The 17,016-nt window shown below is 42.2% G+C and overlaps 1 protein-coding gene across 5 annotated transcripts in view; it reads right to left on the bottom strand.

Annotated features, from left to right (window-relative positions):
• Nucleotides 1–17,016, bottom strand: part of DYNC1I1 (dynein cytoplasmic 1 intermediate chain 1) — a 272,515-nt gene that overhangs the window by 98,227 nt on the left and 157,272 nt on the right. For all 5 annotated transcript variants that reach the window (XM_088018701.1, XM_028118650.1, XM_028118661.1 and 2 more), the window contains 3 exons: nt 15,202–15,364; nt 12,901–13,000; nt 4,779–4,904 (listed from right to left, as the gene is read on the bottom strand). In XM_088018701.1, coding sequence (XP_087874827.1) covers nt 4,779–4,904; nt 12,901–13,000; nt 15,202–15,364 — 389 coding nt within the window. The remainder of the gene's footprint in view (nt 1–4,778; nt 4,905–12,900; nt 13,001–15,201; nt 15,365–17,016) is intronic.

Here is a 17,016-nt window from a genome sequence, read left to right as displayed (position 1 = left end):
CAAGGTAATGTCTAGAAGGGATCAGTTGTAGTAAATAAACTAGATCAAAAATCAAAAAGGATAGAGAAGAAAAAAAGTGATACATCTGTGAGTAGGGGTTTTGGTTTTATCTCACAGGTATTGACTGCAATTCTGTGGGCTCTCCAAATTCCCCTTAAGGTTTAGAAGATGGTAAGGAGAGCCAATTCTAGGAGTGTGTCTAACCAACCTCATAAAATGGCAGGCTGCCAAAAATACACTTGAATGGACTGCGTAGCCTTTGCTCTTAAGCCCCACGTCACCCCATCACGGTGGAATGTGGCCTGGCCAATGGCACAATGTAGCCGGAAGAAGGGGGTCTCAGTTCCAGGACTGGTTCTACTGCCCATGAGCCACGAACGCTTCAAGTACAACCAAGAGAGTAACACCGTTGCTGCTTCCCTTTGTGAGGATCAATGAGATCATGAAGGCGGAAGTGCTAGGAAAATGTAAAATACAGACCGATGGAGTTATTACTGTAATTATTTGAGTTCAGCGCACAGTAATCAAACTGCCCTTATTATCCCCAGCGGCCATCCACGAACTCATCTGTGACTTCCCTGGCTGCCCGCGCAACCCAGGGTTTGGTCTCCCACTAGCTCAGCCATACTCGGTATTACAGCACATAGGTTCTCTTTTGGAAGCCATGGATATGACCTGGCTTTCATCCTAACTTCATAGATATCTACTATAGCAGGGTGTATCACTATCCCAAAAGAAATGGTACTCTCCAGCTCACATTCTCCCCATGTTATGTTCAACGTGGTCTTGAGCCCATTCCCGGAAAAACAACTCTGGGTCTTGTGATCATTCACCACAGAGGCAAGTGCATGTGCAAGCTGAGGAGGCGAGTGCGTGTCTCGGGTGGGGGTGGGGTGGGGAAGCGGGAAGGGACAGGGGAGTTGGTCAGGAAATTTCTCATTTTAAGTCAGGTAGGAGATCAGCATCAGAGTAATAAAGCCAAGAAATAGTACCCCAGTTTGGGCCAAAGAGGAAAAGGGACGTGTGGGGCAAGAAGAAAAGACCCACACTTCTAAATAAAGAGGCCGACTAGTTTTGTCACCTTATCATCCCCTTTCTTCATCTCTCCTCTACATCCTGGTGGTTTCCAACTAGTACTGCATATTCAAATGACCCGGAACTTTTACTTTTTTTTTTTTTTTTTTTTTAAGATGTGTTTATTTGTTAAGAGAGAGAGCATACGCATGTTGGGGGGCAGACAGAGAGAGAGAGTCTTAAGCAGACTCTGGGCTGAGTGTGAAGCCCGACAGGGTACTCAATCTCATGACCCTGAGATCATGCCTGAGCCAAAACCAAGAGTCTGACGCTCAACCGACTGTACCACCCAGGGGTCCCAACCTGGGAGATTTTAAAAATGCTCTGGCAGAAGCACAGAGTAATGAAATCAGAATCTCTGCCCATGGAATGCTGGCATCAGTAGTTCTTAAAGCTATCCAGGTGACTGCAATGATCAGCGAAGATGGAGAACACAGCTCTGTTCCATTTCTTCTCTATTCACTGTCCCCCATGCCACACACCTAGAGGCATTACCTGGCTGAATCCCCTACCAATGTCGTATGATGCAATACATGCACTTCGGAATGAAAAAGAGCTGACTTCAAACTTGGCTTTGCTATTCAGAGAGACCTGCCCTAGTTTCATGACTTCTCTGAAGCTGCAGGTTCTCATCTGGGGAGTAACAGGGGTTTATGACAATGAATAGAAAGAGTAGATTCTCAATACATGTTAGTATCTTTTTTTCCCCATAAACTTAATGTCACAGAGACATTTTCCATGTCCTCAAATTACTATTTTTTCTCACCTCTTAGGAAAACTCCCATTTACTTAAAGTTGAGTACTTTCAAAGTTGATCTTTCTAGGTATATTGGCTTACTAGCCCAAAGTAATAAAGAATTAGTAAGATTTCAGGAGTTATTAAAGATAATGGTTTTCTGGATTGCTCCGAGGTGAAATTCAGGTATGATCGTTAATTTTATATGTCAACTTGGCTAGGCTATGGTCCCTGGGGTTTTGGTCAAATACGAGTCTAACTGTGGGTATGAAGGTATTTTTTAAATGTAATTTACATTTAAACCAGTAGACTTTGAGTAAAGTAGATTGCCCTCCATAACGTGGGTGGGCCTCAGCCAATCAGTTTAAGGCCTTAACAGCAAAGACTAGTTTCCTGAAGGAGTGCCAATTCTAAATCTCTGTGTCTGTGTCTCTATGTATCTGTCTGTCTATCCATCTCCTACTGATTCTGTTTCTCTGGAGAAGTTTGACTAATACACCAAGGATCCTCAGAAGGGCTTCATAATGACTTTTGCTACGCCCATTTCTTCCTTTTCCTCCTCTCACGAGAGGATCAAAGCTCTTTTCCTTTCACCTTTCTGAAGCTGGTGATACCTACACTTAGGTCAGGTTAAGAGAAATAATTAAATAACAGAAAGTAAGTACTGTAATGGTATTCAGCATTTAGGTTCTCAAAAGATTTTATAAATGTGGCTTTCATGAATATGAAGGGTCATTTATATGAACTACTTATCTTTTCTGACTAGCACAATCATGATTCTCAATATCTTTAAATGTGTGTGGTTAAATTCTGTAGCTTTTCTTTGATGCCTAGAATGTGGAGTCTTCACATGTTTTGCACATGTTATTTAATCAACCCCAAAGTTTAAAAGTATTAGAATCCTCACTTTTTTCCCAGTGAGAATGAATGCTAGACAGAGTTTAGAATCCTCACCTGTTTCTGGTCACCAGAAGAAGTGAAGATAATAGTAGGGATTTGAGGGATACAGAGATATTTTAGTCAGTGTTTTTTGGTCAGATACTGAGAGTACTTCTGACTTGGCTTTTCTCCCTCCCTTCCTCCTTCCCTCCCTCCCTCCATCCTTTCTCTCTCTCTCTCTTTCTTTTCTTTTTCTTTCTTTCTTTCTTTCTTTCTTTCTTTTTCTTTCTCTCTCTCTCTCTCTCTTTCTCTCTTTCCCTTCTTTCTTTCTTTTTGAAATCAGGAGATAGTTTTCTCCTAAAATACATATACTGGATCATTTAAGGGAGAAACTAATAATGAAATTAAACGTATTTTGGTGAAATTTTCAGTAAATGATCCCAAAGATACCAGGGCAGGAAAGAGAAAGATGCTCCTTTCAGTCAACACTGGTATTAACCATTATGTGATAAAATAGGTAATTTTAAAATTCCAGTTAATTCCAAAGACCTTAGAAGTCTGCTTCTTCATTCAACATTTTTAGGCTTCTGTTGACCTGTTTACTATGCAATGCTGTGAATATTAAGCATTTTACCAAATTGTTATTGTCATAGGCTACTGATAGTTAATGTAATTTAAAAAATGAATCATGATAAACACGTGCATTGACCAAAACAATGAAATGTGTTAACCTCCTATAATTTTTAAAAGTCAAGATGTGCTTTTTGTAGTATCAAAATAGTCTAGATGGCACTGTTTTTCAAGAATGTGCTTCTGCTTATCCCACAATGCTTTTAGTATTTTCCTGGTAATTTGGCAAACCTCTTAAACCTGAACAAAATGAGAATTTTGTGCTTCTCTGTTTACAGAAAGAGCATATCAAACTGACAAATTTGATAATCTTAAAAAAAGGAAAGAAAAAACTGTTCTTATTTCAAAGGTTCAAAAAATAAAGGTTATTTACTATGCAGACCTAGACTTCTTGTTTTTAAGATAGTAAATTAGAAAAACATGGCCAGAGTTAGAGGTTACTCAATCAGGTTGAAGCTGGGACTTTTATTCCAGCAGCTCCTGTTCCCCAAATTATATCTGATAATGTCCTAAAGTCTAAACATATTTTAGTTCAAAATGATACTCAGCTCTTAGATATAAAATGTCACTGAGCTTCCAAATAACAACAGGTTTACCCACACTCTTCAGCTGATGTATTTGTATTCGGGGTAATCTGCCACTCTACCTCTGAACTATAATATTTGAGAAACTGAAACTTTGAGCTGGAATGTTTGTTTTGCATTTTCCTATGCATAATCATAGGATTGGGACATTAATAAAGGGGTTGGTGTATTGGCCACTGCTGAGGCCTATTATTTAGGCAGAGTCATGGCAACGGAGCAAAGCTGAATGTGTGCAAGTGTAAAATACATTTCAGCCTGTATTATGTTGGATAGAAAAGAAGACAAGTGTGTCAAGAGACACAAGGAGTAAAATATCTGAAACGGTCTGACATGATCTTCACACGCGCCAACTGAAAACGGCATCTGTATTTCTCCACAATTCAAGAAAGATTCACGGTAAGTATGTGTCTACAGCAGCTATGAAAACGTTATTATCCAGAAGCAAGACGGCACCCGTAAACTCCAAATTGGCCACATTCCATTGAACTCCATCTCTGAGAGAGGAGGAAGCTGGAAACGGCAGTGCTCTGAGGATGTCCACGTGGGTGGGCAAGCATATTTTGCTGTGAAGCAAAGGAAGTGGTACACCAGGATTTCTTCATAAGTGCGAGGCCTTTATAAACTCATCCTCAGGGGGGCTGTTTTAAATAGAAAGAAAATGACACACCGTCCCCCACTGGGCTTCCTAACTGTTTGGAGAGAGTTGCCACTTTCCCCAAATGTTAGGTTACTGTGGGGGAGTTTTCAAACTTGTCAACAATTCCATTTTTAACCTCGGCTCTTCCTCTCCACATAAGACAGAGAGATGCAAGGCAGCATGAACTATATTTGGTCTAGTAGGAGACAGAAGTCATTTTTACCCTGCTGACCCCTACCTGGCAGTGGAAGACATATTCTGGTGTGGTTTTCTTAAACTTCATGTTCCAAACCAAGGCCACTCCATCTGGTTCATGGGGAGCATCCTCATTGTTGTTGTAGGAAGCGACCATCAGCTCAGGGTACTGGATGAAAGAGGTCACAAGAATGAATTATGTCAAGTTGCTGACACAAAGAAAACGTCCTTATTCCTACAGACAGAGGCTACGTTGCATCATTTAAATGGTACTTTCTTTTGAAGTTGTGGCATACTTAATACCAACTGCTGCTTCAACCTACTGCAATCTGGTTTCTTCTTCCAACGTTCCACGTGGGCTTGCTAGCGGCACCAGTAACTACCATGTGCGCACATTACTGGGCCTCTCTGCATTCTCTGACACTTGGACTACTCCCTCCTTTCTCCTATATTGGCTTCCATTACACCTGTCTCTCCCGATTCTCTTCCTGACCATTCTTTTCAGTCCCTATAGGTTCTCCGTCTAATACCTATATGCCAGGCGGGCTGTTTTCTGCCCCTTTTTTTGGGTCTCTGTCCATACATTATCCCTGGGTGATCTCATCTACTCCAACGGCTTTAATACGCATTAATATGCTGACAATGTTCAAATCTACATCTCTAGGCTTGATGTCTCTCTCAGCTGCAGACCTTTTGCATACTGGAGATTTCTCTGAGCTGTCCATAGACACATCAGATGCAATGCATAAAAAAAAAAAAAAAAAAAAGAAGCAGCTTCTTGCTTTCTACAAAAACCTCTTGCTCTTCTAATGTCCCCTCTTTTGGATGCCTTTCATTAACATTCACCTACCTGCCTAAACCAGACACTCCACATTCATTTTTATTCCTTTCTCTTTCTTATTTCCATGTACTGTGTTGACTCCTGCCTCAATATCTTTCAAATGCATGTTTTTTTTTTTTTTTCCATCTCTAAGGTAAGGGTCTCCTCAACTGATTTTTTTCTTAAGATTTTATTTATTTATTTAACAGAGACAGAGAGAGAGAGCAAGAGAGTGCAAGCAAGGGGAGCTGCAGAGGGAGGAGAGGCAGATTCTCCACTGAGGAGGGAGCCCGATGCGGGGCTCCATCCCAGTACCCTGGGACCATGACCTGAGCCAAAGGCAGATGCTTAACCGACTGAGCCACCCAGGCGCCCCTCCTCAGCTAATTTCTTATCTGAATAGAGGCAACAGCTTCCTGAATGGCTTCCTGCTGACAGCTTGCCAGGCCCTCTCCTCCCCTACTCCACTCTCTATCCTTTGTCAATGTGACTTTACAAAACATACATTTGGCTAAGTCACTCCTCTGCTCAAAATGCTTTAATGGCTCGTCCTCACTTTCAAGATTAAACCCAGGTCATATATAGGGTCCTTCACAATCTGTCATTGTCTAGCTCCTCTGCTTAATCTCTTACCACCTGCCCTCCCTCCTCCACACCCACACCCTGAGCCCCAGCCTCATGGGCTAGTTCTGAGATTCACAGGGACAGCCTCTGTGCCTAGGAGTGTAATAATCACTCTTATTGGAATGCCTCTTCTGTCTTGTTTCTAACAGTAACTCATGCATCAAATCCTCCAGACAATCCTAACCAACCACCCACAACCCCTCCTTCCGTCTCATAGGCTCCCTTAGCATTATGTGCGCTCCTCCATCAAAGCCCTTGTCAAATTGTGCTATGGCTTTTGTTCCCCACCTATGTCTCTTATTAGTCCGTAAGCTCTCTCTGAGCGTAGGGACTTATTTTTATTAAATTCTAAATCTAGTGTCTGATAACTCCTAGCACATAATCAACTTGTGTCAAAATCTATTGAAATACAAACGGTCTTTTTTATTTTAGTGACTCTGCTCTCAGTAGAAAGACCTTCTATTTAATCCTTTGTTGTCAAATAATGCCAACAATTAAAGGCATAAGTGCAAGAACCACAACCAGTAAAATAATAAGGACTCTAAAGTGAATAGAAAGACCTACTTAGTCTGTGTGAACTCTGTGCTGTGTGTGTAATTAAACAAACTGGGGAGGAATCTTGTGGGGGGGGGTATTTATGAGTTAGAATGCATTTCATGAAAATGCCATTCCTACCTGGCATTCCCATAAGGCAGCCCCATTAAAAACAGCATCGGGATTATAGCAGGTCATATCACTCTTTGCTCATAGATGGCTTAATTATTTTCCTTCCTTTTTGCTCTGCTATATACACATTTAACAGAAGATGGCCCTTATAAATTGAAACATCAACTTTTTTTTCTATCAAAAATGATTAAAGCTGAGTCTTCTAGGTGGCTTTATTCATTTGTTCAGCAGCCTCAACTTAAGAAACCTGCAGGGAGTTACAACTTGCTGGTCGATGTGGAGGAAGTATAATCCTACAACAAGACACATGTATGTGGCCACCAGGGGAAGTAATCATTCTTTATTAGAAAACACTCCTCAGTGGCTGAATCAAAAGCCCATTAGGGAAGGCCTTTGATTCAAAGACCATTTAAAGAAACTAATATCCAGATAAACACAGAAGTCTCCAGACTGTCCATCTGAAGTTTAACTATGTCACATGTGAAAGGCAACTCTATAAACATCAACACGACTACCATAGTGGCCAATGAGCAGCCAGATGTGTCTGGAATAATATCCCACAGCTTCACATCTGGGTCTCATCGTTGGCTCCCACTTGTAGCTTTTCTTTTTTCCATTAAGAAGATAGTTGAAATTATTTGGCTTTAAACCCCCTTTTGAAAATAGGGAGAGTTTTAGTAAAATGCCAGGAAAATGCCTTTGGCGTAATTTCTATAATTGGCATCATAAATCCTAAAGATACTGATTTAACTCATATCTCATGCAAGTTTTTCTGATTTCGAAGTCTCCTCTTAAATGTCTTTTTCCATTGTGTGTTTGAACATGACTAGTCATATTTTCTTACTCTCAAGTGAAAAGTAAATCTCTGAACAATTATTTAAATCTTGAATGTTAAAATTATGACTTTTAAAGGGAATGTGAATAGTTATGAAATTTATAATTACTCATCAGGTTGGATTATCCAACCTTTAACCTAGGAGAAATTTACCTGAAAATTACCAGATCAGCTCTCAAGCTGTTTGTTCTTATAGAGAAATAAAATCTGACATTCATCAGAGAGGAAGGAACCAACATGTTTTTAGTGCCCATTATGTGCCAGACACTGAGCTGGGTGATGCACTAACTCATTTGGTCCTTGCAATTCTCTAAAGTAGAAGTGGTTTTCTCATTTCTACAGAAGAAGAAGCCAAGGGTCTCAGGGTAAGTAACTTGTTCTGAGTTATGTTGCTAATAAACGAAGAAGTGAGAGCCTTACTCGAAGTCTGTCTGGCTTCAAAGGTCATGTCCTTTCCAGTCCACTGTGGCATGGGTCCAGTGCCTCCTACACACATGTAAGGCACTGTGCCAGGTGAAATGTGGGACAAGAATGTCAACAGTAATGTGTTTTGCTCTATGGGAACTCTCCCTTAAGTAGAGGGAGGTAGGGCACAGGTATGAATAACTATAATGCAAACATAAAGGCAGGACATGATATGTGCCACGGTGGAAATGTAAACAAGGTTCCTTGGAAGTACAGAGGAGAAAAGAACCACCTTAGTTGGGATGGGGTGTGGCAGGGAAAGAAACTGGAAAGGACTTCTAAGACAAAATGAGACATGCATTGGGCCTTGTCAGGCGACAGGTCATTAGGAGACAAGAGAGTGGGGAATATGGACAAGGGTACAAAGAGGAGTGCTGGAGACTTCTCTTGGTTATCTGCCTGGTACGCAGTGATTCTCCCATCTTTGGACATTACCTCAATACACAGGTATCTAATCCCAGGGACAATTAGTTCACTGCAGGGTTGATAAGTGACCCGGAGCAAATCACATCCTCCAAAATGGCTGTTGTACATTTTGAACTGCGACACAGAACCCGTGGCTGGCAAATGAGTCAAGTTATGACAGCGTCCTATTGGTGAGGTCCCACAAAGCGGCCCAGATTTGTACTCTTCCTGAGTCCCGGTTCTTCATCTTTCCTATGGATCTCCTAAGTACACTAGCGCCTCTCCACTGCAGCCCCTCTTTTGCCCATGCTAGCCGGAGGTAAAGGTTTCTTAACTAATGCGGTGTAGGGCATGTTCAGGAGACATGTCAGGTTGTAGCATTTGCCTGGGAGGCAGGTTAGAGGAAGTTGTAAACAAGAAGAAAGGGCTGGAGATGGCTCTGGGCATTGTCACAGAGGCCACTGAGTACAGGCTGATGATTTTAGACTTTACTCTGGGGACAGTAGGCGTTCTATTCAGCAACTACTAATACTACTGCTACTACTGCTTTCACGATGATGTCACTTTTACTGGGCGCCTTTTATGTACTAGACAATCTTTAAGTCCTACTGCCATAAATACATTAATTCATATAATACTCACAATAAGCATGTGAGCTAAGTATTAGTATCATCATTTATGAATGAGGAAGTTGAAGCAAAGAGAAGCCAAGCAACTTGCCCAAGGAGACAGTGAGAGTTTATAAGTAATCTTTACAAATATCAATCTGGTCAAAATACTTATAAGGACTCAACAGTATAGAGACTGGAGGTAGAAAGACCAATTAGGAAGCCATCTCCTAATATAAGCAAGAAGTAGAGGGCATGGCATAAAGTTAGGGTCAAATCCACATTAGTGGACTTCAACTGGTGTCTGCAGGAGTCTTCTTGCTACTGTAAATTTGACTGGATTTGGAAACTAAATGAACTATTAAAGATGACTTAGCTTTATATGTTGGGTGACTGCAAGGATGGAGGATGCAATTTCCATGTGAGGGGAGTCTATATGGTAGGAGTAAGGTCATGAGTGTGGTTGTGTACAAGTCTGGAAAAGCTGTCATGTGGTATGTGGATAGTATTATTGACTCACACTGTTCAACAATGGTCAATGAAGGACAAAGCTGACATAATCCCCCAAGTGACCCAGTTTCTTCCAGGGAATAACGTCTGGTGGATATGTGGCAAATATTGCAAAGTTAAAGTGTTCTTCTCTGAGAAGCCCAAGAGATCAAAGCAAAGCTATGCAGAAACCTTACAGTTTCTTCCTTTTCTCCCCTCTGTTCCACTCAGGTAAACACCTTTGACATATATATGCCACTTCAAGACTCCACAATTGTGCCTCTCTCCTTCTTTTCTTTCCTAATATTATTGAATTGCATCTAGACTCATTCGGAAATCTTCGTCACCTAAGCATATAAACCTAGTCCTTTGAACCCCATAAAAATGTTATGATGTAGGAGCTGAGGGTTCCAATTCCTTTTTCTTTTTTTCTTTAGTAGTCTCCATGACCAGTGTGGGGCTTGAACTCACAACCCTGAGATCGAGAGTCACATGCTGTACTGACTGAGCCACTCAGCTGCCCCTCCAATTCCTTTTTCTCATGCTCCATATAAAATATGCTTTTTAAGAATTGCAAACCTGTTTCCTGCAGTGTAGATGAGCAGATTACACAAAAATGGGGAAAAGTGTATGTGGTCTCTCCATGGTAGAGTTTCTGCCCTTTACAGTTTCAGTTCTTGCAAAAAAACAAAATAAAACAAAACACCAAACTGTCACACAGAACCCTATGTGGAAACAAATCCATCCATGGTCCATATGTACTGACTGAGCCACTGTACACTGTGGCCAGGCAGGGACCGGCCCCACTGAGGCTGGCCCTGCCAACTCCTCAGGGAGCTTTATCGCCTTTGAGAAATGTGTCAGATAAGGTTCCTGTGTAATTTCCAGACTCTGAACAAGTGAACAAGCCAAGCTAAGTGTTTCCTCAGGCTTGGATCTAATTTCTGTGCGTACACCCGAGCATGCTTACAGACCACCCACACACTGGCGGGAAGTGGCTGGGCCAGCCCTGCTTATATTAGTCTCTGCACGATCAGGCCCTGCGTGCTCTGTTGTTTGAATGTAAAAGGAGGTTCAAGAGGAGAGAACACTGGCCCACTTGGTGGCTGATGACAGTCTGGTTGTGAGGGATTACACGCCTCTTCAAATGAGCACAAAAAAAAAAAAAAGAGAGAGAGAGAGACAAATGAAGAAACAGACTCTTAACTATAGAGAACACACTGACGGTTACCAGAGGGGAGGCGGGTGACAGGGCTAAAGAGCACCCTTGTCACTATGAGCACTGAGTCATGTACAGAAGTGCTGAGTCACTGTATCGTACTGTATGTTAACTATACTGGAATTAAAATAAAAAACTTAATAAAAATGAAGAAAAGGAGGTTCAAGAGGAGAGAACACCAGCCCACTCGGTGGCTGATGACAGTCCGATTGTGAGGGATTACACTCCCCTGCAGTTCTCCTATTCTCCAGCAGGATTAAATGGGGCTCTTCACGTCATCCGTTTTACAGCTTGGCCCAGAACGCACCCTTCTCCCCTCCAGCAGTCTAAATCCCAGTCTTCTGGACACAGATCCCAACCTCCACTGACCTCTGAAAGCCTGTGCTATCTGCCCCTTATCGTTTGGCATTATAACCTCTCTTGGTTCCAGAGTCATAAGTCTCTGGTGAGAGGCACTGGTAAAGAGAATATGCCCTGAAGTGCCAAAAGACTTGAGTTCAAATGTCCACACGACCTCATCTTAGCTGAGTGATTTGTAGCAAGTTACTCAGCTTCTCTGAGGCTCAATTTCCTCAGCTGCACAATGGGGATATATTAATGGTTGCTGCCTCATCTAAGTTATGAGGCTGAAATTAGATGATGCCTTCAGGGCAGTTGGCACAGTGCCTAGCACATAAGAAACACAAATTAAAAGCTAGCCATGATTATTATTCCCCATAAGAACATACACCATAAAAAGCGGAAACTATGCTGCACGTAAATGTCCAGAATTCATCATTCCTATTTCCTCATTGCTATTATGTCATTGTCATTGCAGGAAGGCACATAGCATGGCTGTTCTGAATGTGGGCTCGGAGGTCAGACCACCTGGGTTCAAACTCTGGCCACCCCACAACTAGGCTGTATGCCTCTGTGCACATTATTTAACTGCTCAGTGCTGGGTAATCTGTCATGTAATGGAGTTGGCTCTTCAGCAAGGTGAATTTTGGTAAATTTGCCTACTTTGACTCTGAATACCACACTAAGGAGTACAGACTTTTTTCTGAGAGGCAACAGGGAGTTTTAATCCAGGGGGTGGAGTGATCAGATTTGCATTTTAGAAAGATTATTTAGTTAGGAGTCCAGAGGGAACACCACAGATGAACAAGCATGGATATAGGAAGACCAGTGAGAAGGTTAGCAATACTACAGGTATAAGGTGGTAAATATATGAGTGGAGAAACGGACAGTCTTAGTGACAGTCTTGGTCTGGGAGATGAGAGGGAGAAGGTTGCTAATGTTAATGATGAAAGTTCTGTGTTAGGCCATTGGGTATATTGTGATGTCTTTAACTTAGAATGCAGTAGGAAGAAAAAGTCAGATATGTGAAAAAAATGAATTCGGGGTTGCAGATTCTATGAGACAGCTGAGTGGATCTGTCTGGTGTGCAAAGTGGAATTTTGGAGGGTGATGCGCGGGTGATATAAACAGGCTGCCACGTGGTGGCTGAATCCATAGAAGTGGAAGAGACGTCCCACAGGGAGCATGTTGGGAGGAAGAGTAGAGGTTGAGGGCACAACCATGGGGACCACAATGGTGGAAGAGAAATACGAAGTTTTGGAGAAGTGTGAGAACTAGCAGAGAGTGAAGCTGTGGAACCCAGTGGAAGGATATTGTTTTTAGACTACGAGGACGTCAACTAGGCTGGATGTCAAGGAAGTCAGGGCAATGAAGGCTTAAAAACAGCCACAGGATCTGATGCGTGAGAAATCACTGGTGACCTTCAGGACAGCAGTTTCACAGACAGGATGGCCTGCTCCTTGTCTGGTGCCTAGCACATGGTAGGGACTCAATGCATATGAATAACAGTGTGCAAAATTTCACCTGAAAGCTCAGTAAAATAAGAAAGAAAACCAACAGGTGTAGAAAAAATTGTAGGCTAGTAAATATATCTAAAGTAGTGGAGAAAAATTCTTCTTCTTCTTCTTTTTTTTTTTTAATACAAATGCCATGAGAACATAGCCCAGTTTGTCCCATCCCAGCAATAATTCTTACCTGGAGAGACCAGTCCATACAAGTGACTACTCGATGCTTGGACCAATGCTCGTCGTAGAACTGACGATTGAAAGAAAGGTTGGCTCCCGCCTGGACATCCCTAGGAGGGTTTAAACATCAAAGATAAATATGATGCTTCAGAATGGGGCTTTATCTCTGCTGCTTATATTGAAAGAATGCGATGGCAAGATCATGGCACATAAAACTGAGGCCAAAGCTTCAGTTTAGACAGTAAAGGCTGATCATAAATAAATGAACTAATGGTGGTCTCCTCTATGAAAAGCTCACCCAGGAAAGGTTTCCATGTATTACTCCAAAGCTGGTACGAAATGTCAAGTAATTTTCAGGTTCTCATCTTGACCAGTCCCTAAAGCATTTTCTTCCTCCTAATAAGTTCTATCTTGAAGCCGAGTTCCCTAGAAATCTCCCAGCTATCAAGGGAGCACAGTACCCTTGGAGATTCTTTGATATCATATCAATTATCGCCTTATCTAGCCTTAGACCAGAGATGATAGGCAAGCTTCCCTTTACCTATAATTTCTGGCTGACTGTAGTGCTGCCTCCCTGCTCAACAGCAAGTGATAAGTTTCACCATGAGTCAGGCAGAGTGGAGGGTGCCGCGATTCACCAGACGTATTAGATACTTAACATAGACCAAACAGCATCTGGGGCTAGGAATACACTTTGGTTAGTGTTTACTTGGCTGATACTCAACTGGCCACAAAACCTCCCTTGAAGAACTCTACACTGGTCATGCATTCGCTCCACAAGACTGGGTGCAAATTGAGTAATGCTCATTCTGTGCCAGCAGATTTGGGATCTGCATAAAAAGCTGCCTACATTTCTTGGGCTTCAGTTCAGGAATTCCCCCACTCCCACCCTCCTCCTGTTCATTTCCTTCATCCCATTGACTCACACCCCATATCACTCGCCTTATGCAGCTCTTGTTCAGATGGTGAATCGGCCCCAGACTATTTACCTGAGCTCCGATCGGCTGATTTAGGACCTTTTTTCCCCCTACCAACTCTTCCTCAAATCCGTCACTGCCAACTCAGGCAAGAGGTACACACACCCAAGTAACAGCCAGGCACCCGGAGGGAAACAGGACCCAGAAAATCGACTGAGCCATAGAGTAATGGCTTTTTCAAAGAAAAATAAAGCATCTCATAACATGTATGTTCAAAATATTATTGTCTCTCTGGAATAGTCTAATGATGCTGCCAACTGGTTAGAACATTTTCAGAACCCTCTTTCGAAACTGTTTTTGGAGGTTGTGTTACATTCCCTTGAGCATCCTCAATGATAATACATTGTCCTTTGAGAATTGTATTTGAATTTTAGAAAGAGTAAAAAGTCAAGTCTGGTGAATAAGGCAGGTGATCTCACCTTTTTATATTGTTCTCGGCCAAAAGAAATCGGTGGCTATAAACTGGCTATAGTTATTTCTTACAAAGTTCATAAAGTACCTCCTTGTATCCCCATGATGATGGTTGACTGCCCCTGCCTTTTACAAAACATACGTTACAGTCTCAGAGAAAGTCACTGGGGGTCATTTGTTTTTATTGATTACTTTTTATCTTTAAATATATCCATTTTTTTAAAGATTTTATTTATTCATTTGTCAGAGAGAGAGAGAGAACGCAAGCAGGGGGAGCTGCAGGCAGAGGGAGAAGCAGGGTTCCTATCGAGCAGGGAGCCCGATGCAGGGCTCGATCCCAGGACCCTGGGATCATGACCTGAGCCGAAGGCAGACGCTTAACGACTGAGCCACCCAGATGCCCCTAAATATATCCCTGCACACGACTGTCCTACAAGACATATACACATATGTTCACAGTATCAAAAAAAAGGAGAAGGGCTGTAGTCTCTGTTAGCTCTTCCCCACATCAGTGAAGGGGTCCCATATCTCATGCTTATTTTGTTCAGCTTCCTGTTTGCTTAGACATCAAAAGTAGATCTACTGGATATAATACAAATCTCCTTTGCTGCTTATAGGAATGTTTTCTCAGAGGACAGTGTATGTGACTCTGCCAGTCTCTATCACCTGGACTGTTCCCCAGATATCAAGTTCAAAAGCATTTCATGGAAGCACATGATAATTACAGGGAAACATTAATCCAGAAGTTATAACCAAAGCCCTTAGTCAAAGCTGTTCAGCAAGATCAACCCTGGAATTTCATCCTCCTCTGATTTGTTTGGTTTGGGATTTGCCTAGTCAATACATAAGTGAACTTAGAATCAACAATAATTTATTGCAGTGTTGTTGTTGTTGTTTTTTTTTAATGCACACAAGAAACTAACCCATCTTTTTCCTCTAACTCTCGACCGCTATAGTCAAAGAAGATGTCAGAGTCTTCTGCCAGTGCTCTTTCAATCACCCGGATTGTCCGATCAAAAAAGATGAGGAATTCCTCTGAATGAAGGATCTGCTGTTTTTCTTCCTCGGTCAGCTCTCGTGGAGGGGCTTTTTAAGTAAAAGAGATTGTTAGGAAAGAAGAAAAGGACAATTAAAACATTTCAAGAGGAATCCAACTCTTGAAAGAGACGACTTACCAAAAGAGTGAGCAGATGGTGAAATAAAGCATTGTCAATATTGATTCTAAATTGCTCCTAAATTCACACCAGTGGTTTTTGCACATGACTCCCCTAATTTTATAAAAAATATTTCGCATCTGGACTAATTACTCTTTCAAAGACTCGACAAAGATTACTAATGAAAACAGACTGGTGTTTTTTAGCAACCAGTTTTGAATGTTACCTGCTTTAGAACTGAACTTGAAAAACAGCTCAAAGAGTACATAATAGAAAAATCTATAAAACTATGTATATTGAATATGACTGAAAGCTGCACATATGAAATAACTCAGAACTGTCTATAATATGATCAGGGTAGCATCCTTCCTCGCTCTCCCGGACACATTCATTTTATTTTAGAGGGTTAGTTGATAAGGCGGACTGGCTCTTACGCAGGTTCCACTCAAAACCTGAAACGTGTCCTTCCAAATCTGCTTTCCCCTGAGATATCTTCTGCTTTTAAACAAACACATGGAACAAATAAACGCTTCTATAAGACATCTCGAAATTGTTTTTATGCCTTTCTTTTCTAGCAGATTAATCTTATTAAACTAAGTCTGAAGATACAAAATGAGGCAAAGAGAGATTAAGCAACTGGTAGTATGTCTCGGTGTCGGAGTCCCAAGTAGGTTACACAGACCATCCCTTCAGTGGTAAGGCTTACATACAATGATCGAGAATGGATTGGAATTCCCCCTGACTGAGAAGCCCTGAAGCAGAGAAAGGGTCAGCTGAAACTTTGTGGTTCTACAGGAGCCCCAGTTCAACTCCCTTGCAGAGAGCATTCAGTACATGTTTGGTGCATTACTCTCTGGATGACTGGAAGCTTCTGGAATTTCAGGGACAGGAGGAGGGTGCTGCACTGCAATCAGCGCTGGAGTCCCTAGTGGAGTCTCTCACCCACGGGCTCGCCCAAACTCTTCCACAACCATCCCCGTCACCACTTCTACCTGGCCACAGGGTCAGAGGACCCACATAGGGTGCAGTCAGTGGTAGCAGCTTGTTTTATGTTATTTGTTTCAATCAGTGGTGTCCTGAAGCCACTGGCCTACCAAATCTGAACTGGCGAACAGAATGACCGCAGAGCCAAGGCAGCGGATCTCAAGCCTTTAATGTCCATAATGTTTTCCTGCTTCTGACCTCCCCTTCCCTGCCCCAGCCCACGGTGCAGGGGGTCTGGAAGGACTCCAGAATCTGTGTTTGTACAAGACCAGGATTAGGATAATGTAGTTGGTTCACACTTGGCAAAATGCTCTCCAAGGTCATATTATAACAAAACATGATTCACCTACTACAGCAGACGATTGTCTCCCAAAAGAGTTCGTCCCGTAGTTTGTGGTAGCCCTACACATAGTTAGAAATATTCCTTTGCTGCTGAAGCCTCTAGAGCCCTTAATATGCCAGCGTGTACTGGGATGCTCCGGGAACCTCCATCGATACCTGCTGAGCAGAGGTGCCCACACACTAGTCTGAGAAACGGTGAAAGTGGCAATGTGTAGATGTAAACAACAAGGACTCTACAAAACCAACCCGGAATCCAAC

Source organism: Eumetopias jubatus, unplaced genomic scaffold (assembly GCF_037043125.1).
Source record: "Eumetopias jubatus isolate StellerSeaLion01/CBP00866 unplaced genomic scaffold, mEumJub1_p1.0 scaffold_14, whole genome shotgun sequence".
In the NCBI taxonomy this organism is placed as follows: Eukaryota; Metazoa; Chordata; class Mammalia; order Carnivora; family Otariidae; genus Eumetopias; species Eumetopias jubatus.
The sequence above is the reverse complement of the archived record's forward strand: the minus strand, read 5'-3'. Positions and strand labels throughout refer to the sequence as shown.